This window comes from Stegastes partitus, unplaced genomic scaffold, assembly GCF_000690725.1.
Source record: "Stegastes partitus isolate 25-593 unplaced genomic scaffold, Stegastes_partitus-1.0.2 Scaffold1253, whole genome shotgun sequence".
Taxonomy (NCBI): domain Eukaryota; kingdom Metazoa; phylum Chordata; class Actinopteri; family Pomacentridae; genus Stegastes; species Stegastes partitus.
The window spans coordinates 145,279-167,338 of NW_007578984.1; the positions used below are offsets into that span (position 1 = coordinate 145,279).

Below are 22,060 nucleotides of genomic sequence, written 5' to 3' on the forward strand. Positions count from 1 at the left end.
ATGATTTCTCTGCTCCAGTGAATGTTTTCTGAACGTTGCTGGTGCGTTCTACGTTGTGGATTTTATTCTGTATTCTGTTGAGCAGCTGATTGGATCTGATCTGAGCTCTGAGCCGCTCCACAAACGATCCTAATCATTAAACAATGTTCTCCGTGGACGTCCAGCTTCCTTCTGTCGGCTTCAGCGTTACATCTGGAGGCAGCTGCAGCCTGATTCACAGTCTTTGTGTCAGCAGTGATTGGTAGAGAGAGGATCAATACGGCCGACATTGATCTCCTGGAAGGCCTCTGTGTGGGAGGTTTCACTGTGTCTGATCAGAAGCGTTCCCTGTACGGAGGCCTGGATGGGTCAGAACCGTACCACTGGACAGAAGACATGACGCCAGCACATTGTTTTACATTAATAATCACTGGATGAAAGCATTTTGATGAATCCATGGTGAGCAGCACAAACACAAGCTTTAACGAAGCTGCATCGTTTCCTGTCCTGGTTCTGCCGGGAGCTCCTCAGGCAGCAGGACAACCAGACGCTGGTTCACTTTGCTGCAGGTGGAGGATTTAAGTCGGCTTTTTATTTCATAAATACGAGGAGGACTCAGACAGACACTGAGTGTTTGTTTGACCTTCAACCAGCGTCTGTTTTCGTGTTTCCTCTGCAGCAGCTCACTGGTTTCATGAATGTAGTTTTTATACACAGCATGAAGGTAAAAAGCCACATATGCAGAGTTATCTTCATGTTAGAGGTCAGAAGGGTTTGGTGGCTCCTGGTGTTTCCTGTTCTGTGGGGAACAGGTCCAAATGGATCTCTGAGTGTTGAAGGTTGCCGAGCCCTGGTCTGGAGGATCTGGAGCTTCAGAAACAGGAGACGCAGGTTAAGATGCGAGTGAACAAACCGGCTGAGCGTCAGAGACGAGTCCTGAGCAGAGTCCAGACTCCCCGGAGGAAACAGGAAGTGGAGGTGTTTCTGTTAACGGGTCGATAACGAGCTCTGAGCGGCGCTGAGCAGCAGCGGCGCTCTGAGCTCTAATGAAGACGGACGAGGCTCTGCTAGAAGCTGGTAGATCAGCGGGAGCTTTTACCATCAGACCGGTCGGTGCCGGCTGTTTTCTCTCTGCTCTGCTTCCAGCTCAGATCGTTGTGGTTCTGACCCGTCAGGAGGTTCTATTGGAGCAGTTTGTAGCTTCATCTTGTGACGCAGCCAATAAATGATTGAGTCTGAATCTACAGATCCAGCTGCTGTGGAGCTGAAGGTGTCCCAGGATCAAACATCTGCAGCTGGTCTGTAGAGAGCTGCTGCTTGGGGACGCCTGAGAAGTTCTGTTTGGTCCAAACATGAGCCAGAAACAGAACGTGGACGGTTTAATCAGACGGTGTGTCTGTGAGCCTTCACCTCCAAACATGACAGAATGTGTCCAGAATACCTCAGAACACGTCCGAACCGACACAAGAAGGTCCAAAATGACGTGAAACTAGAGTTTTCAGATCTTCACCAGAACCAGAACTCAGGCTGTTTAATGTGGATCTGTGGGTCAGACTGACTCTGAACTCAGACAGAAACACGTCAAAATGATGAAAGTTAGTCGAGACGGACTCAAAAAACGAGCTCAATAGATACAAGAACACGTCATTAAAACCCTGAAGAGACGAGAACCTGTCCAGAACCAGTCCAGAACCAGTCCTCGTCTCTCCTGTGGTATTATATTGTTCTATCTCATCCACCTTTTAGAACTAAACGAAATAATGTCCAAATTAAAAGCTGCTTTTCACAAATGTTGTTTATTTTAGCATTTGATCATGTCTAAGTGTAAATGGACCGTGTTGACTGTACTGGACTGAACATGTGAACTCTGTGCTGCAGGAATGGACCCGTCCATGGGCCCGGACCGGAGGACGCCCGTTACCCCGTCCTCGTCCTCCCGGTACCACCGCCGCCGGTCCTCGGGCTCCAGAGACGAGCGGTATCGCTCAGGTGAGAGACACAGACCCGATTCAGCAGAACTCAGCTCACACAGAACCTGGTACTGGGTTGGTTAGAAGATGTTTAGCTTCACTTTGGTTCCTGGAGGAGGCTGGTGAGGATCAGGTCAGTCATGAAAGCTGCTGTAATGTTTGATGTCTGAGGGTCATTTCATGAGCAGAACCAGGCAGAACTTCTTCTGGAGCTGAAGCTAAACTACAGCTGCAGCTTCAGTTTGTTTCCTGAAACGCTCCGAACAGCTTCTTTGGTCAAACATCAGGGTTGAAGGTTCGTCGGTCTGTTCTCTGCTGAAGTGTCATGAAACGATCAGATATATATGTAAATATACATAGATACACATGTAGATATATATTTTTTATTTTACAGATCACAATTTATTTAGATTTTTTTGTTTGTTTATTTATTTACTGTTTTTTGAAGAACTCCTACATGTTCTTTGGGATCATCTCTTTCAGTGGTTAAAGTCAGAACCAGGTGCTGTTTCAGTCTTTAGCCTTAAATACGAGGTATTGATGACGGCGCGCTGATACCAGGCTGAACTCAATCACAGAGCAGACCTGGAGGTTTCCTCCGTCTGCTCCCAGAGCTCCTGCAGCACCTTGACGCTCTCTGGAGGTCCTGATCTGGAGGCCTGGAGCTCCGTCTGGAATCTCCTGAAGTGGCAACTCTCTAACTGGAAGGTCATTCTGAGGAAGAAGAAGTCGTGTCCAGCGAGTCGGAGCGCCGACACGTCGTCACGTCGCTGCTCAGGCGCTTTGAGATTTCTCTCTCGGCGCTTCAGGACGTGATGTCTGAACTCTGCTGGATGCTGAAGAACACACCTGAAGCTGCTTCCTCTCTGGGTGGGAGCTGCAGACCTCCTCTGGTCCACATGGTACGAACGCTGATTAGAGGAGAGGAAGTGTGAACCTGTAAACCCAGTCATGCTCATGTTCTTTTAAATCAAGCTGCGTTCGTTGTACAAAATATGTGGTCGAGGGCAACACGGACGTTTTATTTTATTGGGTCGATCCGACAGGACGTGGAGGTTTGGTCGGCGCTGTCGTGTGGAGGATGTGGTGAACGCTGAGGGCCTCAGGTGAAGCACAACATGTATAATCTGTGTCTGCTTCGGTCGGTGCAGCAGCAGCTGGTGGAGCCAAACGTAGCGACATGAAGCTGCACCGATGGATCGTCAGGCTGAAGCCAGTTTTCAGGATCCGCAGCGTAATCTTCTTACAGCATAAATGAAGGAAGTGTGAGGCGACTGTACAGCCTCCAGACTACCTACAGCAGCATGGTGGTTCTGATGTGAGCAGATAAGCCCACCCTGACTCTTTGTGCTTCTGCAGACGTTCACACCGAGGCGGTGCAGGCGGCGCTGGCCAAGCACAAAGAAAGGAAGATGGCGGTTCCGATGCCTTCGAAGCGGCGCTCGCTGGTGGTGCAGACCTCCATGGACGCCTACACGCCTCCAGGTGAGCAGCTCCTGTCAGGTACTACCTTAAACTATAAACTGTCTCTTTAAAACAGCGGTTCTGTTGGACTCAGGACTGTCTGGGTCGGAGCTCCACTGGGTTCTAGTGCAGAACTTCTGTGGAAGTTCTGCTGCTGGAACGTTCCTCTGCTTCATCCTCAGACTTAATTCACTATTAACACCAACTCTGAGCATCAGTATTATGGGATGGATCATAGTGGTGCCAGTCTAATGTCTATGACACAGAGTCATAGGAACAATCAGTGGTACCCTGGATGCGGTTCTGGTTCTGATCAGTCACCAGAGGAAACTTTACAAAGTGCATTCTGGGTAAACGTTCCAGGCTCATGTCAGCGTGACCGTGACCTGAAGAGTCGGACTTCTTCGACTGAACCTTTACTCCAAACCGACAACATGTCAAACTGATTAAACAACCGACGCACAGAACCAACCAGAACGACACAAAATGGACTGGTTCTGGAGAGAAAAATCTCACAATATACATGATCATAGACATTAAACTGGTACCACTATGATCCATCCCATAATACTGATGCTAGCAGCTGCTGACAGAGGACATGAACAGAACCAGGTCCAGTGTTCAGACTGAGACACCTGGATGGATGTAGAACTGATCTGGTGTCAGGTTCTAGCAGAACCCAGATGTGTTCTTCCTCCTAAATGTCATGTGTCTATCTGCTGTACTGATGAAGTTCTGAGGCTCAGAAATGATGGAAAAAGTCCATTAAGGTGATCAATCTGGACCCTCCTCTGTGGACTTCAAGGACCTGGACCTCTGGAACATTCACAGTCTGAAGGTAGAACTCTGGTCAGTAGATAAAGGTGCTGCAGGATCAGAACCAGATGTTCTGAGGAGGTTTTTTGTGTATATTTAGTTTCTAAAATGACCCACATTGGTCCAGACTGTAAAGGCGGCCGATCACGTCTCTGTGATTTGGGATCATTTGGATTAACGTTTCCAGCCTGCTGCCGATGATTAAACCATCAGAGCCAATCGGGCCAGTGTGTGTGACTGCAGTACTGATCCTCCTGCTGGTCGGTGCTTAGACGGGACCTGAAGGACGACGGTGAGCTAATCAGAACCACTGCTTCCCTCAGATGGACACCTCGTTTCTCTAGATGTCAGAGAAGATCCTCAGTCCTCCAGGTCGTGGTTGTTCTCGTGGATTAATGGTGGCAGCTGGACTTGCTTGAGTTCCTTGAAGACGTTTCAAACCTCCAGTTGAAACCCAAACTCAGGTGTTAATGGTTCCTTCAGGATATCAGTATGTGGAACTCCCAACTAGTCAGTCAGAGCTGATGAAGCCTCTTGGATGAAGGTGGAACGTCTTCAAGGAACTCAAGCAGGTCCAGCTGCTACCATTAATCTACCAGAACAACAGGTTTCTGTCGTTTCTCATCACTTTGGTCAACCATGAGTTGGCAGCTCTGACCTCTGGTCCAGACGTCCTTCACTGTCCTCAGTGGGTGAATCTGGAGAATCCAGCTGAGCTCCTGTCTGCAGAACCTCCATCACATCTGAACCAGACGGTAGCAGCTGTAGTCGCATCCACACGACCTCCGTCAGCGAGCACGCCGTCACAGAATCAGCACGAACAGTCTGGTTTGTGTTGGTTTGTCCACCGTGGAGGTAAAGCTGCAGCGCTCACTGACTAACACACACACCAGCCTTCCAGGGATTCACACACACACACACACACACACACACACACACACACACACACACACACTGAACACACGGCTGGTGTGTGTCCTCACGTGCACGACGTTCACAGGATCCACAGTTTTACACAAAACGACTCGAAACAGAATCCTGCAGATTTACAAAAGCTCAGAGAGACGCAGAAGCAGTCGCACACACACACACACACACACACACACACACACACACTGAACACACTCTGGCTGCCAGCGGTTCATTCCAGGACAGCTGAGTCTGGTGTTGCTGAGCAGCGACTCTGATCGTCTGGGTTTCAGCTGCATGATGACAATATGAATACAGACTGCTCCACTTCATGCTCATCCACTCATCCACTCATTCATCCACTCATTCATTCATTCATTCATTCACCACGTCACCTGGCTCCGTCTCCTGTGCAGCTTCCTGCTGATAGAACTCAGATGAGCAGCAAAGCATGCTGGGAGCTTAAACGCCGTCTGTGATCGGAGACGAACTCTGAAAACGTTCTCTCAGCGTTCTGCAGAACGTTGTCAGGTTTCCCCGACAACGTTCTGCAGAAGTTTCCCATAAAACCAACTAAACTGTCATTTAAAGACTAAAGCCTGCTTCTGATCAGGTGGAGATCGATGTGATTGATCCCTGCAGACACCAGGCTGCCACTGATTCCTGTCCGTCTGTATCTATATGTCAACATAAAGCTCTGATGTTATCGGATCAGATTCATTCACAGCACGAGCTCTGAATCTGGCTCTGCGTCGGTGAAACAGATCCTTCTGTGTGTCGACTTCTGTGTCCACAGTTTGATCATTTATTGATCGGTGATGTCAGCGTTTCCTGTTAGTGCAACGAGATGTTGGAAAAACTGACTTCAGCTCTGAGTTCTCCGTCTGATTCAGCTGCTCGTCTGTGGATTGAATACGAACGGGTTTCATTCTGACACATTTCATCCCAAGTCTGACTGGTTTCTGAACGCTTCAAGTCACTTTAGACAAACGTCATTCTGTTCAGTTCATAATAATCAGAGTAACTGTAGAGTTTTCAGTCATTTTATACGACTTGCAGGTCATTTTGTAGAAGGTTTGAGTCATTCCCATCAGTGTCTGAATACTTCTGGACAACATTTTGAGTCATTTTAGTGAAAGTTTTAAAGTTTTTTTGGACAAAATTGAGAGAAATTCCAGACAAATTAAGTCATTTTGAACTAATTTTGTAAGTCTGGATAAACTTGGAGTCATTCTGAAAACGTTTTCAGTCATTTCATCCAAATTCTGACTCGTTTTAAGTCACTCTGGACAGATGGTAATGATTTAAACAAGTCATTGTGGTAACGGTTTGGCTCATTCCCATCAGTGTTGGAATTATTCTGGACTAAGTTTGAAGTTGTTCTGGACAACGTTTTGAATAAAGTTTTCAGTCATGAGCCGCTCTGGACCCGTCACATGGTTCTGTTCCTCCTCAGACACCTCGTCGGGCTCGGAGGGCGAAGGTCAGGGGGACGGCGACGACGACGGCGGGGGCGACGGCGAGGAGGAGGACGGAGGAGGCGGCGGAGGAACGTCGTCCAGCCGGGAGGGCAGCATCAGCATGGAGCACTGGATCAGCCGGGCCATCCACGGCACCTCCTCCACCACCACCACCTCCTCCACCGCCTCCTCGTCCTCCTCCTCCACGCGGAGCGGCGGCAGCGGGGCAGCCGGCGGCAGGCTGGCCGACGTCCTGGCCCAGCACGTCCACATCTCCGCCCAGCACCACCTCCGCCACCACCACCGCCACCACCACCACCACAAGACAGGTGAGCCGCAAAGACCCGACACCTGCAGCCAGCTGCAGAGAGACCGCTGGCTGTCTTTGTCCAGATCTAAGCCACATGTAGACACCTCTAGAAAAACTAGTCCTTCAGCTCCACATCCACAAGTGTTTCTACAACACCCAGACATGTTCAACCTGCTGAAACCAGAACTAACTTTCCAAGTCTCAGATAGATCTGAACACCTTCAGCAAGCTCAGGATAACTTCTGCAAGATATTGAGTTTGTTGGTCACGTCCAGGAATCTCTGGTAAAGTCTGACAAGAAAAGCCGAGAATCGTCTCAGCCAAGACGAGTCACACGGAACAAAGTCCAGGAAACTCTAGGCTCCGTCTAAATCTAAATCCAGAGACTCCAGACCACCTCCTGACACCAGGCTGTAGCCGTCCACACATGTTACGCAAAAATCAGAAACTTCTATAGCAAAGAACTGAGACTTTTAGGAAAGTCTTGGTGCAACCTGCTGACGCCTTAAACCAACTTTGAACACTTAAATCTAAACGCCTTTAGCAGATGCCTCATTAGCGGTTTGCAACGTCCGAGCAAAGTTCAGAAATCCATCAAAAGCTCAGCTAGCTCTGAGGCAATCTGAGGAACCTTCAGCAAAGTCCAGAAATCAGCAACAAAGATAAAATGTCCTTTGCCAAGTCTGGACACACTTCTCCGACTCGTTGAGACTCCAGACCAACTCCTGACACCGTTCGTTAACCCTCACCCTAACCGTTAGCCGTCCAGATGTTTCACTAATACAAACCGACTCTTCTAGCAAAGAGACTTTTAGGCAAATCTGGACATTTGCAACTTGCTGAAGCCTTAAACCACCTTCAATCTAAACACCTTCAGCAAACTCAAGGTACGTTTAGCAAAGTACTGCAAGTTTGTGACCAACATCCAGGAGTCCTTAGCAGAGCTCAGAGATAAATGAGAAACCAGCTCCTGAACATGCTGAGACACTTATCCAGCTCCTGACCGGACACAAGACTAAACACTCGTAGCAGAACCAAGAGCCTCTCGGCCAACCGTGGAGAAGCTTTGCTAAGTTCAGCTCGTCTGAGTCGACTCCCAGCACCTGAAGCATCCACACATTCTCAGATGAACACAAACCTTTAACAAAACCCAGATTCTAGCCGAGCCCAGAGACTCTTGGCCTGATCTGCAGACCCTGAGCTCATCCCTGACACCTTCAGCCAACAACAGGTCCAGATCGGTTCAGAGAGACAAAACAGTTTATCAAAGTCCAGACGACCAGGAAGGTCCAGGCAGCTTTAGCAAAACCCAGACTCGACTTCTGGAACCTGAAGCGACATGCAGAGGTTCAGATCTAAACATCTTCACTCAGAAACCTCAGCAGACATCCGACACCAGAGTCCGATCCAGACGCCGTAAACTGAACCCAGTAAGTCAACACATTCCTGGAAGTACGCTCTTCATTCAAACTCCAGGAATCTTCACACAAATACCAACAAGATCTGAACACCAGACGTCCACCACCTCAGATCCAAAACCTTCTGTTTAATCTCACACACATTTAGACACGAGATATTTCATATTCATCCCGAAGCTAGAAGGTGTCCAGATGTGATTCTGGTCAGAGGTGAAGGACCTGATGGTTGTATGTTGGTGGAGCAGCTCTTCATGGTTTGGTCTTCATCGGAGGTCATAAGTTGTGTCTCTGCAGTTTCCCTTCAGCTTCAGTAGATCCTCTGCTTCCCGTGTGAGCTGATGTCTTACTGAAGCTTTTTATTGCTGTTTTCATTTCTGGATTATTATTATTTTTTAGTTTTATTTAATCCTAATGTGGAGTTTTGTGATATTTTGGACAAGTTTCAAGTTGTTTTAGACGCCTGGAGTTTCTTCTGACAAGCTTTCATCAGGATCATGTATTGATCTATCATTAATCATCAGACTTCTGTTTATGGACATACTGAGCCCTCAACATGGCTCATGAGCAGCTTTTATGTTTCACCGTAGTCCTGCAGGTGTTTGCAGTTATTTTGGACAAACCTTCTCCAGGCCTTGACATGAATCATTTCACATGTTTGTCTTGAACTTGACCAAAGTGTGAAAATGCACCAGATTCTGTGTTTTTCTATTTCTGGAGACACTGAACCATAAAATGACTTCACAGATGAGGGGACTTTTTTTTACTGAAATTCTAAGAAAGACTCCCAAAGTTCAGCCAGAATCTTGTGCAGAACTCCGCTGTGAGTCGGCGGAGGAACCGACTTCAGCCCGTTTGGTTTCACAGCTGCTCGTTTCCATTGCATCATGTTGTGTCAGCTCTCCAGAGTCTGACTGAGACAGTTTTTTTTTTTTTACTGAGTTCATGTTGATGGCAGAGGAAACCCTGGACGGCTTCTCATCGTGTGCTGGCGACTGATTATTAGCATCGGGTCGTCCTTCCAGGTTTAGTCCGGCTGGTTTCAGGTCCGGTGCAGCTCAGTGACGTCAGGAACTCGATGCTGCTTCATAAAACCCCTCCAGAGGCTCCCTTGAAATCTGAAGCACTGAAACGAACTCAGCTTCTTGTTCTTCAGAGCGACCGGCTGGTGACTGAATCCTGACCCGACCGGACCAGGGACAAGTCCAGTTAGTTTCATGTTTGTGGATGTTTCTAACTTTGAATCAGCTTTTGTCAGGTTAGTTTGAGCTCCCAATTGAAACTGATTCAGAGGGTTTTTACACACAGGAAGTATATTTGGACCGATGTGGAGTCGCTCTGTGCAGGTTCTGACTCACGTTGGACACGTTTTACTCTTTTTTTTGACAAGTTTCAGCTCATTTTGCACAATTTTAAAAGTTGTTTTTCCACATCTGGAGTCATTCTGGACCATTCTAAAGTCACTTCAATTCATCAGTTGTATCTCTACAGTTGAACTCCTCCGGTCATGGACACGTGGAGGTCTTCCTCCTCAGTCAGCAGCAGAGCCATGAGCTTCACCTTGGACCCGGTTCTGAGTCAGTCTGAACACATTTGATCCACTTTAGACAAATCTGAGTCAGTTTGGACGATTCCTGAGTTGTGGTTCCACAGCCTGGAGTCCTTTTATCCTCCTTCTCAGTCTTGTTTGTTTTCAGTCTGACTGAAGGTAAAGACAGAACTTATCTCAGGGTTTTAGTGGCTTTATTAGCCTTGGCTGACTGTATAGGAGCTGAGCGTTCCGCTTCAGTCACACTGAAAACAAACATTTAAAGTGATTGTGTTGAACAAAGACTGATGAGACTCATCGTCCTGAACCTGTACAGTGGAGACAGAGAGTAGAAAATAAACCTGAATCCTCCTTTAGCCCGTCAACACTCAGGAACTCTGCTTGAAGTTCAAGATCAGACACGGTTTGGATTCATCACTCATAAATCCTTCAGCAGACGTCACATCGGTACACGTCTGGTGTCGGTCAGAAGTAGACGAGTGACGGTTAAATACGTCTGGAGGTGAAATACAGGTGTGAAAATGTAAACTTCCTAATTACCAGGGATATATACAACTATTATTATTATTATTATTATTATTATTATTATTATTATTATTATTATTATTTGCATAATTTATTCCATGACTGAATCTCTTGTTCACATGTGGGGATTCCCACTGATAGCCAATCAGCATGAAAGTAACAGAAAGTCACCGTGTAGCGGCGCCGCTGTACCGGGCTGCAGGGTGGACGGACTGAAAGCGGCAGACCGGTACAGCGGACTGCAGGGTTGAAAGGGTTAACAGACAGGTTGTTTCCATCAACGTTATCTGGACGAATCAAAGCCGCCGTCAGAGCTGATGCAGGAGGCAGAGCTGTGTTTGTGATGAGGACCAAGCTGCTGCCTCTCTGTCCTGGTAGTCGTGCTGTACTGGTTCTTTCCACAGTGTTGACATCGTGTTGAGTCCTCGTGTTGGAAGTGCAATCCCGTTCTGTTGTCCAGAGCTGAGCTCCTGATCCACACCAGTTAACGTTCTCAAGCTTCCCTCCCCTCTTGTTCCTCAGGCCTTTTAGCCCACCTCTCCTTGAGGAGGAGGAGGAGGGCAGTGCCAGCTGCTTTGCTGGAGAACGGAAACTCCCGACGCTCCGGTAAGTTCCAGACCGGAGCATGGCTGGCGGAGAGCCCAGACTCGGGTCGGCCTCCCGCCATCCCTCGGCTCGAGCAGGGATGTCGTGTTCCTCCCTCCTGGTTTCAGTGACTCCCCCTCAGTGTCCTCCGTCGTACGCTTGCTGCTCCTCGTCGGCCCGTTCCCGCTGATTGAACCTGTGCTGAGCCGTGTTGTGAGCGAGGGTGTGGATGCTCACCTTGATGGGAGTAGCATCGAGCTGTGGATGCATGAAGGCAGCGTGTCTGTGTGGAAAACGCTCGCAGCTTTTTGAAGTGCGAATTGTTGATGAAGAAAATCAACAATGCTTCTAAAGCGGCTGGCAGCAGCTTGTACGAGTCTCTGCGCTCCTCTCTCGTCAAGGTCCTTGTGTTTGCTGTTGTTTATTGATTTGGCTAATTATGCAGCATGTTTTCAGTTCTGTGCTCAGCCAGAGGCGATCTGCTTTAAGACGGCTTTCATCTGGGCCAGAAAGCAGATGGCGGCGGAACGCAGGCTGTTTGTTCGACGGAATCACAAAAACTGTATCAAAGGAACAAACTCCTGCTTTTGTCTGGTTACAAAAGGTTCTGATTAGCAGCCTGGCGTAGAGGAAACCCGGTACCACGAGCTGTTCTACAGACTAGAGGACCGGATCAGATCATGAGCTTTTCATGCAGAATCAACACGAGCACCATTTTTAAACCACAGGTTTAGTTGAACTCATGTGATCACATAGTTACCTGTGCAGGTTCACTTCAGCTGAAGGCCCGACCCACAGATCTCTGTTTTAAAGTTCTGACTGGATGAGGTGAACCGTGTCATGGCTCGATGCCGTTCAGCTGCCGTCCACTGGATCCTGCAGACAGACTTCAGCTCCGCCGGCTCAGACCGATGATGGTCGGCTATCTCATGGACCTCCCCTCCTGCTGCAGGTTCTGGTCGGCCTCTAGCTCCTCAGGACTCCTGTGGCCACTTGCAGTAAAAGATGGAGGAGAGGAAGCTGAGCGACATCCAGGACCGACACAAGCACCAATGAGCTGAGAGCAGGTGGTTTCATTCACGCTGCTTCGTACAAACAGTCAAGCTGACTTTGATGACGTTCAAAAGGCCCTCAACAGGTTCTCCTGAACACAGCCACAGTCCAGAGATGCATGCACACCAACACACGCACGTCTTAAGTAGTAAAACTGTACAGCATGCAGCGCTTCAAAGATGCTGCAAAACAGTCTGACTGAGGCTGCAGCTGCTGACGACGGCTGTCTCATGAGTCACGCAGCAGCACATGAATGAAAACACCCGACCACATGCAGCCACACAGTCCACAGATGCATACACACCGACACGCCCGTCTTTAGGTAAGAAGACCGTAGGGCGACCTGCCCTGCCGTTTGCCCTCTAGCCCTGCCCTCTCTCTGGAATAGCTCCTGCTTTAAAAAAAAACTATCCAAGTCCAGAATCTAACTGAACCTGTACAGCGATATTTACAAAACCTTCTCCAGACAGAAAGTACAAAGTAAATACTAACAGATATTGCATTTGATCAACAGTACTTATGTACATTTCTTATTTATGTCCATGTTTCTGCTGATCTTCTCCATTGCTGCTGCAACGCTGCTGGTTCTCTGCTTCGGTCCAGTTAAAGGAATATCAGACCATTAGGTCCTGCTTATTGTCGTCTGTTGGGTTGATAGAACTGATTTCCCCTCATGGTTCAGCAAAGAGAACACCAAACCTTTACTTCTACATGTTCCGGTGTGAGGACTCCATCAGGCAGCTCGATGCCCGACATGTTCAAAGACAGCAGGCGGTCCTCGAGGAAACGCAGCGATCCACTCTGGAGCAAATAACCAGCCTTCACTTAAAGAAAACGTTGAGGAACGGACCTTTAATCAACCATCTGTCAGCGTCAGAAAGAGAAAAATACACCCTGAATCCATTTACAGGCTCTGGAGGAGTTCCCATGTTCAATGTAATGAAGGCTGCCACTGGATGCTGAGGTTTCAGCCGTACATCAAGCAGCAGCAGCACAACGATGCTGGACGTCGTTTATCAGGACGATTCTGCTGATTCACTTGTTCATCCAGAAGGAAACATCTGCCACAGGACTCCTCAGTCAGGCTTCTTGACTCTGGTAGTAGTTTATACACCCTCATCAGTTTCCTGGTTCACAGAATAAAGTCTAGTTTCATAGACAAACATATTTGTGTGGTTCTTTCAGCGACCAGGAGAAGTAAAGTTTGTTATTTAAGTCGTAAAAACCCTCCAGACCAGATGGGACGTACGTTTAGAGTAAAGTCCTGCCAGAGGCTCAGTTTGTACTCATCATCATTAGTTCCTCTAAAACATTATTCAACAATAATATCAGTTCCTGAATTGACAAAAAGCAGCTTTCTGACATCACTGGGTCTCTGATGAGATTCAGCTGCCTGAGAATCAACAGAAACCTGTTGAGAGACGAATAAAGGACGAGCTGCAGCCACGCTGTGATAAAACTCCTGGTGTTTTACTGAGATCTGGGCCAACGGCTAAAATATCCCAACTTACTGCACATACACACAGCTGTGTCTAAAACAAGCAGATGTGGCTGCTGCCAGGGCAGGAAGTGGATTTCACTTGATAACATGTCTTAAAATAAGCCAGACTGTCTTTACAGCTCATAAACTCTGGAGGCTCAGAATAGAACAGCTTCCTTTGGTTTGGAGCGTCAGTCCACAGACTCCGTTAGAGGAAGGAAAAAAACAAAAAGCAGAATGTAGGTTCTTTAAAAATAACCCAAATGGAGACTTATCAAGACAGACCAGTGGCATTTTACTTAAATTAAGGCAAAATGAAAATGGATATTTGGCCTGTTCTGATATTGAGTTACGCTGAATGCGTTACAGTTGTTACTGTTGAAGGGACTGATGATCCCGATTGGTTGGAGGTCCTGAACCTCCTCAGAGTCTCTGTCATGGTCCCGTTGCTGCTAAACTCCCACAATGCTCTCTGCTGCCACCATGACCTGCAGTCTGTAGACGCCTCCTCTGGTCTCTACAGGAGTAAACAGGGAGAGGCTCCACCTGGTGGAACAACCAGGTACTACAGCTGGTCTACGATTGCTGACATCCTGTAGCAATACAGGTTTTATCCATCTGTTGGAGCCTCAGAACATCCTACCCTCTAACCCTACATCTACCCTCTAAGCCTACATCTACCCTCTAACTCTACATCTACCCTCTAACCCTACATCTACCCTCTAACTCTACATCTACCCTTCGCACTCTTACCTATCAGCAGATACTGAGTATTAAATGACTCAGATCTTGATCCGGACATCCTTTGAGGAGAATGCAGATTGATCCATTCGGTCTTTGTGCAGCAGTATTACAGCTTTGAAATGTTTAATGCTGAAAAGTTGTCTGTTGCATTTTTTAGTAGAAGCGAGCAGTTTTTAAATATGGCTAAACTGTGTGTTATCTATTAAATGGTATCAGAGGATATTATATTGAAATAACTCTGACTGGACCAGAGGCTAAAAAGCATGAACACAGGTTGTATGAACCAACTCATTTCTTTAATGGAGTCTGTGTTCAGAGGACGAAGCCTTCAGCAGCCGTATCGTGTTTATCTCAGCAGATCGTTGTTTATCTGGTTATTGATGGACTCCTCGTCCACGGAGATGCTGAACAGTTCAGAAGGAATCTGTCACTGTGTCTTGAACAGATAACCTAAAGCTCCAGTTTCTTTCACCATGAAGTCGGATTTAAACCCTCGGTGACCTGGAGGACCGAGGCGTCCCTGAACCTGCTGCCTGATTGATATTCCAGCAGCGACGAAGACGTTCATCATCGTCATCACAGAGACAGTCAGATGAGGTCGCTGCAGGGGCGTGCACGCTCTCATGCACGCTCTCATGCACGCACAGAAACAGTCCAACAGCACACACAGATAATCAACTGGCTGCTTCGGAGCGTCTGGTTCGGGCCAGATGTCGCAGACGGAGCGAGCAGCGTGCTACGCTAATTAGCATGCCTGAGCTGCACGCTGCAGCGTTGATATTCAGCTCATGTCTGGATCAAGAATTCTGTTTTTGTCCTGCCGGCTGTGGCTCAGAGCTCTGCTGGAAATCGTCTCCCTGCTCGGCTAACTCCACGTGTTCCCGTGTGGAGTCAGTTCTGCTCAGATTCATGGGCTCGAACGGAGGCGGACCGACTTTCCAAAAGCATGTCAGTGCATCAGGCAGCTGTTAGCGAGCTACACCGGATTAACGTGGAGGAGGATCAGATGCTCCCCGAAGGCAGAAATCCACTCAGACATCTGAGAAGAAGATGTTGTGAACACTTTTAGGTTTAGTTTGCTGTCATCTCTACAAGCAGGAGCTGCTAATAATCAGTTCAGCATCTTTGAACGCCGCCGCTGTGATGAAATGGAACCGGAGCAGCAGTTCAATACGCTGCTATCCACATCTCGCTTCCCACAAGATGAGATTTTACTTTATTGTTCTAAAACACACGTTATACAGAGGAAACCGTAAGAACAGCTCTATCAGACATGACACAGAACAGTCCAGTCAGTAGAACCGTTCTGGTCCGTAGTCAGTCTGTAGGTGGTGTTTACATGAGGAAACTGTTCACGACAGATTTAACACACTTTGTGTAACTCTCTGTCCAGGTCTGAAGGTTCATGCAGGTCTCTGCAGGACGTTGAGGATTCCTCCAACTTTTAGGCCTCCACAGAGGAAACCTGGTGCAGATCAACGTCAGAATCTTCAACATCGAATGTCCTCCTGCACAAAATGCATTTTTCCAGTTTGATTCTGAAGAACTGAGCGACATTTAACTCGCTGATATTTCATCTTCATCACCATTTATTTGCTGAATCTGGGTCCGTTGCTCTACTTTGTTTAATCGATGCGTCTCTAGAAGCATCAACGGTTCTGTGATTAAAACTCAGAATGAGCAGAAAGGAGGAAGATCTGCCTCCATGTCCGACAGGCAGCTACAGGAAGTGTTTTATGGAGACTTTGCACCAAACACCAGTCGGGAGCCAACAGACGTCGTTCTGTTAATGAAAGGGAACGAAGGAAATCAATACTGAGGGTTCTCATTAGATTAAAACATGCACTAGATCAGATGGTCTCAGGTTGAAACGAAGAGCGAATAGAAATGATTTAATGAGAAACGTGACTCAAGCAGCTCTCAGTGAACTTCATTGCATCCAGAACGATGGACCGGGTTCTTTGTACACTGAGCAGAACGTCTGAATAGAACCCGTCGCTGCCTTTTCATGCTGCAGCCGTCGGATCCTTTCATCGCTGACGTTCTCAACGGTGGCTCGAAGGGAACGTGGGAACAGAGAGGCCACTTCGCTGTGAGGAGTTTAGAAGTCAAGAGAGGCTCTGTGAGAACAGTCCAGAAGAACGTCTGGTTCTCTCAAATGCCACGTCGCTCTGGAAGATCCTCACCATGTTTGGTTCCACAGTTTTCCTTCTTCTTCTGGTTCATTTACAGTCGATCTGTCACCATTTATTCGTCTGAGCTGGTCTGAGGCAGAACGTCAGAGAACCACCTGGACGTTCTGTTTTCTATGTTTATAAAGAAAACTGGTTTTAAAATAGTTGAAATGTTTCAGTCGAGTTTACAACAAACAAATTCATTATCGTTTCCAGTCATGTTCCAGAACACAGATGATGTTCTGTGGTAAGGAGGAACGTTCTCAAACCAACATTCATAAAACGTTTCCCAGATGTCATCGAAGCCTCAGATGATTTCTATCAAACGTTCCTTTAATGTGATGTGTTATTGAAGGTGGAAAGTTCTGTCTGCAATGTTCTGAGGACGTTGTTGAGGAAACACATTTTTAATGTTCTATGAAACATTTGAACAATGTTCCATCATAACGAAAGAAGAACGTCCTCAAATTAACATTCAAATAACGTTTTCCAGATCTTATCGAGGCCTCAGATGACGGATTAACGTTCTTATAATGTAATGTAATATATTACAGGTAGAACATTATAGAACGTTCTTTATACAACCTTCCCCCAATTGCGCAGAACGAGTTCTCAGTAGAACTTTCAAAAAACGTTCTCAAGATGTTATTGAGGCCTCAGATCACAGAACGTTTGCTACAAGAAGCTCCTGTAATGTGATCCATGACAACAACCAAGGAATGTTCTCAGTGCAACATTCAGAAAACGTTTTCCAGATGTTCCAGAACGTTCTCAGTATGTTTCCACCAAAAGTCTTTAGAGCATCTTTCGTTCTTCTGCCTCTAAGAACCAGATTCTGGAACCTGAAAGAAAACATGATTAGAATGTAGCAGAACTTCCTCGTGGTTCTTCTGGAACAGAAGAAGTTCCGTCCAGCTGGATCATGTCTCCATCAGAACCTCTGACCTGCAGGACCGATGAGGCAGCAGCACAAACCTTTCCTGAACGTCCAGAGCACTAAATGCCTGCTTGGACCCGCATGGACCAATGAGAACGTTCTGTAGAACAAGTTCATAAGTGAGAAAACACTGATTTCAGCTGCAGCTCTAATTTTATGCTGTCAAACCCGATAACTCTGAAGCAGGTGAAGAACCGTCCACTGGACAGAGATGTTCTCCATCTGGTGATGGTACCGACACTGAGGTTTAACCGCTTCACTGCTTTCAGAACTTAGAATCCGGCCGACACCTCCTCCAGTTCTTTCAGCAGGTTTTACTAACTGATGCCTTTTTATTTCTTATTTTTAATCAGCTGACCTCGTTGGTTAATCAGCTGTTTACGGCTCTGATGGACCTTCAGCTGTTCTACAGGATCAGCGCTGATGATTTAAACACAGCCTGGTTCCTGTGACCCAGTGCATTCCAGTCTGTTGATCCTCAACAGGATTTTTGTGTGTTTACCTTCAGCAGAAACAGAAGCGTTTTGGCTTGAACGAAGCTTCGGCTGACGAACCGACACCGTCTCGAGTTCTAACCCGTTCTCAGTGTTTACATCTGGGATCATAAAAAACCAGAGTTTCTGATCATCTTCCATTTCTGTGTTTGAATGTCCTTCTGTCCTGTAATGACCTCTGTGTGCTGTAAAGGTGTCTGTTAGAACTATTGGACCTCCAGCTGGTTCTGCAGAGTCTCCGTTAGTGGGTTCTAACCGGACCTTCCTGCTTTCGGTCCTCCAGAGAACCACTCTGCTCCTCCAGACGTCACTGGTTACACCAACAACACCGACGGCATCCAGGTGGAGCGAACGCCGGCCGCTGGCACCGGAACCGGTACCGGCACTGCCGCCCCGAGACCGGCGCCCAGGTACGGCAACGCCGAGCTGATGGAGACCGGAGACGGTGAGTGGGAGGATTACATCAGTATTCATGATGTGTGCAAACGATGATTCAGTAACTCAGATGTTCCAGTTCAGTGGTTTTAAAGGAAAACGGCTCAGAAAGAAATATTCTAAACCAAAGACTGTAAAGTTCATCCACTGAAGCTGATCGGTGGAGATTTATTCTGTTCATGTTCTTGCAGACAGAAAACATATTTAACCTTTTACAAAACACGTTTTGTTTCACCCACAGATGAAATTATAATAAATATATGTACCAGTTTATTTGTATTAGGATGAAACTCTACAGGTGGGATTTAAAAAAGCAGCAAACGCTGACACCAGAGCAGATTGAAGAACCTGTTGGCATCAGAAAAGATGAATCGTCACGTTTCTGCAGAGACTTTAGAGAAGACGGAGTTAAGCCTTCCTTCTCTGGAGGGATGGAAGCAGCAGAGTTTGGTCAGACGTGGACGATGTCAGAGTTTACAGCTTGTTGGGATGTTTGGCTCGAAGAGACGCAACCAAACTCAGAAGGTTTCGCCATAAATCAGAAACGCTGTTGCTTGGCTGCCTCCTTCAGTCAGACAATATCAGAGCTGTTTGTCTTTTGGTGTCTGAGGATCTGAGGTTTGATTCAGGCTGTCGGAGCTCAGATTTAGTCCTTCTCCCTTTCCTCTGGTGTTTTCACTTTAATTACTGAAGGATTAAACAGTGAATCTGTCACAAGTCAGGCTCAGTTTACATGAAATAAATGTCTTTCTCTCAGTTTTAATCCGGAAATCATCACATTTTGGTACAAAACAGAAGATGGTGGGTTCGTTTATCCTCCTGTTGGAGCTCAGGTTGTTTCTGATGTTTTTTCTTATTCTTCCCACATTTTCTGGACATTCAAGCAGACGTTAGTGATTTTACATCGGATCTGTGGTAAACGTCAGAGTTCGGGCTGTGCAGGTGTGAAGGTGAAACAGATGCCGACAGTGTAAACGTGAGTTCTTCAGCCCTGAAAGCTTCATACAGCTGAAGTTATGAGGCTCACAAATGCTGGAAACAGTAATGAATTAAAAAGTTTCAACCCTCCTCTGTGGAGTTCAGGGCCTGGAACTGAAAGATATTCACAGCATGAAGGTAGAACCCTGATCCTGAGATGAAGAATCAGATGGCTGTGAGAGGGTTCGGGTTTCAGGAAACCGATGAAAACAACAAACTGCTGTCGTCACTCAGGATTTTACTGGCTGATCATTTTCTCCCTGAAAACAGAACTCAGCAGAGTTGAGCCTAAAATCAGAGGAGCCTCGCCTCGTAGCCACGATTCCTCACTCGGAGGTTCTCTAACGCAGGTTTAAAACACTGGTTGCCCAACCAGAACATCTGAACTCTGATTGGACTGTATTTGTGCTCTGCAGGAGTTCCGGTCAGCAGCAGAGTTTCAGCCAAAATCCAGCAGCTGGTCAACACGCTGAAGAGACCCAAGCGGCCGCCGCTCAGGGAGTTCTTCGTCGACGACTTTGAGGAGCTTCTGGAGGGTAACGGCTTCTCTCTTATTCTGAAAATACACAGTGAGTCTGTTAAGTGTTGATCCCCAGGAGGTGGAGAACATCACAACACCCTGAGTCAGAACAGAGCAGGAGAACCGATGAATAGAATTAGAGAAGAGGAACATTGATGTTAAGTGTGGCGACACAAAGACTCTGCAAACTAAAGCCTACAAAGAAGACATCTGGATCAACTTTATATGTCTGAGTCATTTAATATTTAGTATGTAGAGTTAGAGGGTAGATCTATTCTTATATTTATATTATTTATATGCACATTTTTAGTTTTTTAGTTTTTCCTGTCTCGTATATGTGTACCTCTGTTGAATGCTGCTATCAACAATTTCAATTTCTCCACTGTGAGATAAATAAAGGCACATCTTATCTTATCTTATGTAGATGTAGAGGGTAGATGTAGAGGGTAGATGTGGGGTTAGAGGGTAGATGTAGAGTTAGAGGGTAGATGTAGAGTCAGAGGGTAGATGTAGAGTTAGAGGGTAGATGTAGGGTTAGAGGGTAGATGTAGAGGGTAGATGTAGAGTCAGAGGGTAGATGTAGAGGGTAGGATTTTTGAGACTCCAACCGATGGATAAAACCAGTATTCACTCTATGATTTTAGTAAATGTGTCATGAGCAGCTGTAGTACCTGGTTGTTCCACCAGGTGGAGCCTCTTCCTGTTTGATCCTGTAGAGACCAGAGGAGGCATCACTCAGACTGCAGGTCATGGTGGCAGCAGAGAGCATTGTGGGAGTTTAGCAGCAATGGGACCATGACAGAGACTCTGAGGAGGTTCAGGACCTCCAGCTCATGGGTTAGGGTTAGGACATCAGACGTGAACAAGAATTTGGATCTGTTCAGGTTGGTGCTAAAACTAGTCAGTTGGATCCTGATCTTTGAAATCGGATCAGAACATCTGCAACTGGTAATTGAATCCCTAAAAGAATGCTAAACTACCCTTATTGCCCCCTAGTGGTTCGCTGCAGTACGTCTCATCAACCTCAGCCCTGGTGGGACGTTACCAAAAGTAAATGTAGTATAAATACTTCAATATGGACTAAAACCTCAATTAAAAAGGGGGAGTTTGGTTTGAGGAGCCAGAACCTAAAACTGACTGGTTTAGTTCCTGATCAGTGATTTTACCTACCGCAGAATGCAGTTAGCATTTTAGCATGTTAGCAAATATGTTTGTAGAAATGCATCAGTTTCACCGTTGAGGCTTTCAGGAGGACTCGTGCTGACTATTTACATCTCGCTTGAACACGAGCACCCCGATGAGCAGAGCTCCTCCCTGAACATCTGCTCAACGTTTCCTTCTGGTTTCAGAATCAAACGCTGCAGAGACACAAGTTGATTCATAATTCAAGGATGGATATTAAATGTGGGAAAGACTCGGCTTGGTTCAGTGTCTCTTTAAAATTCACTGCGGCTGCTGATTGAGACGTGTTCCTGTGAACGTTGTGTGTGATACAGCGACACAACATGAACACAACCTCAGCCACAGCATTCATATTTACCGACAGAAGTCTCGTCACTGTGTTTAATAAACGAGCTGCAGTTTGAGCGTTTGTGGCAGAACCGTTGATGTGAACGGCTGCTGGATTCATTCCCTCCTGCTTCACGTCCATCTGCATTCAGACAGAAAGCAACACGTTGTCACCGCTAACACTCACCGCTAACACAACCAGGCTGTTCTGACTGGACTTTATGTCTCGCTTATGAATTATTGATACCTCTGTGCCTTAACATCCAGATTATTGGGACTGTTGTGTTTTAGTTCAGGGTTAGGGCCATGTCGGTGGAGCTCTGTGGTTCAGAGAATCCATTAGCGTCTCTTAGCTAAAGATGACAGAACTGTGAGCTCAACGCTTGACGCTGTGTTTCCTCCTGTCGGCCTCCAGTGCAGCAGCCAGACCCCAACCTGCCCAAAGCTGAGGGTGCCCAGATGGTGGCGCTGCAGGGCGAGCAGCTGGGCGTGGTCACCAACTGGCCCCCGTCCCTGGAGGCGGCACTGCAGCGCTGGGGAACCATCTCCCCGAAGGCGCCCTGCCTCAGCACCATGGACACCAACGGGAAGCCGCTCTACGTGCTCACCTACGGTAGGTTCTGACCCAGCAGCAGTCAGCGACACCGGTCTGGGCTCATTAGTTCATTAGTTCATTAGTTAACTGTAAACCTCCATTACTGTGGTGATGATGATGATGATGATGATGAAGATGATGATGGTGATGATGATGATG

General features: G+C 47.0%; 1 protein-coding gene across 1 annotated transcript in view; it reads left to right on the plus strand.

Annotated features, from left to right (window-relative positions):
* The window catches only part of LOC103369200 (disco-interacting protein 2 homolog C-like), a 123,664-nt gene that overhangs the window by 76,458 nt on the left and 25,146 nt on the right, over positions 1-22,060 (plus strand). Inside the window, exons 3-9 of the mRNA XM_008297854.1 lie at positions 1,858-1,968; positions 3,309-3,434; positions 6,595-6,645; positions 6,688-6,875; positions 18,150-18,309; positions 19,694-19,813; positions 21,722-21,919. Of these exons, the coding sequence (XP_008296076.1) occupies positions 1,858-1,968; positions 3,309-3,434; positions 6,595-6,645; positions 6,688-6,875; positions 18,150-18,309; positions 19,694-19,813; positions 21,722-21,919 (954 nt within the window). The remainder of the gene's footprint in view (positions 1-1,857; positions 1,969-3,308; positions 3,435-6,594; positions 6,646-6,687; positions 6,876-18,149; positions 18,310-19,693; positions 19,814-21,721; positions 21,920-22,060) is intronic.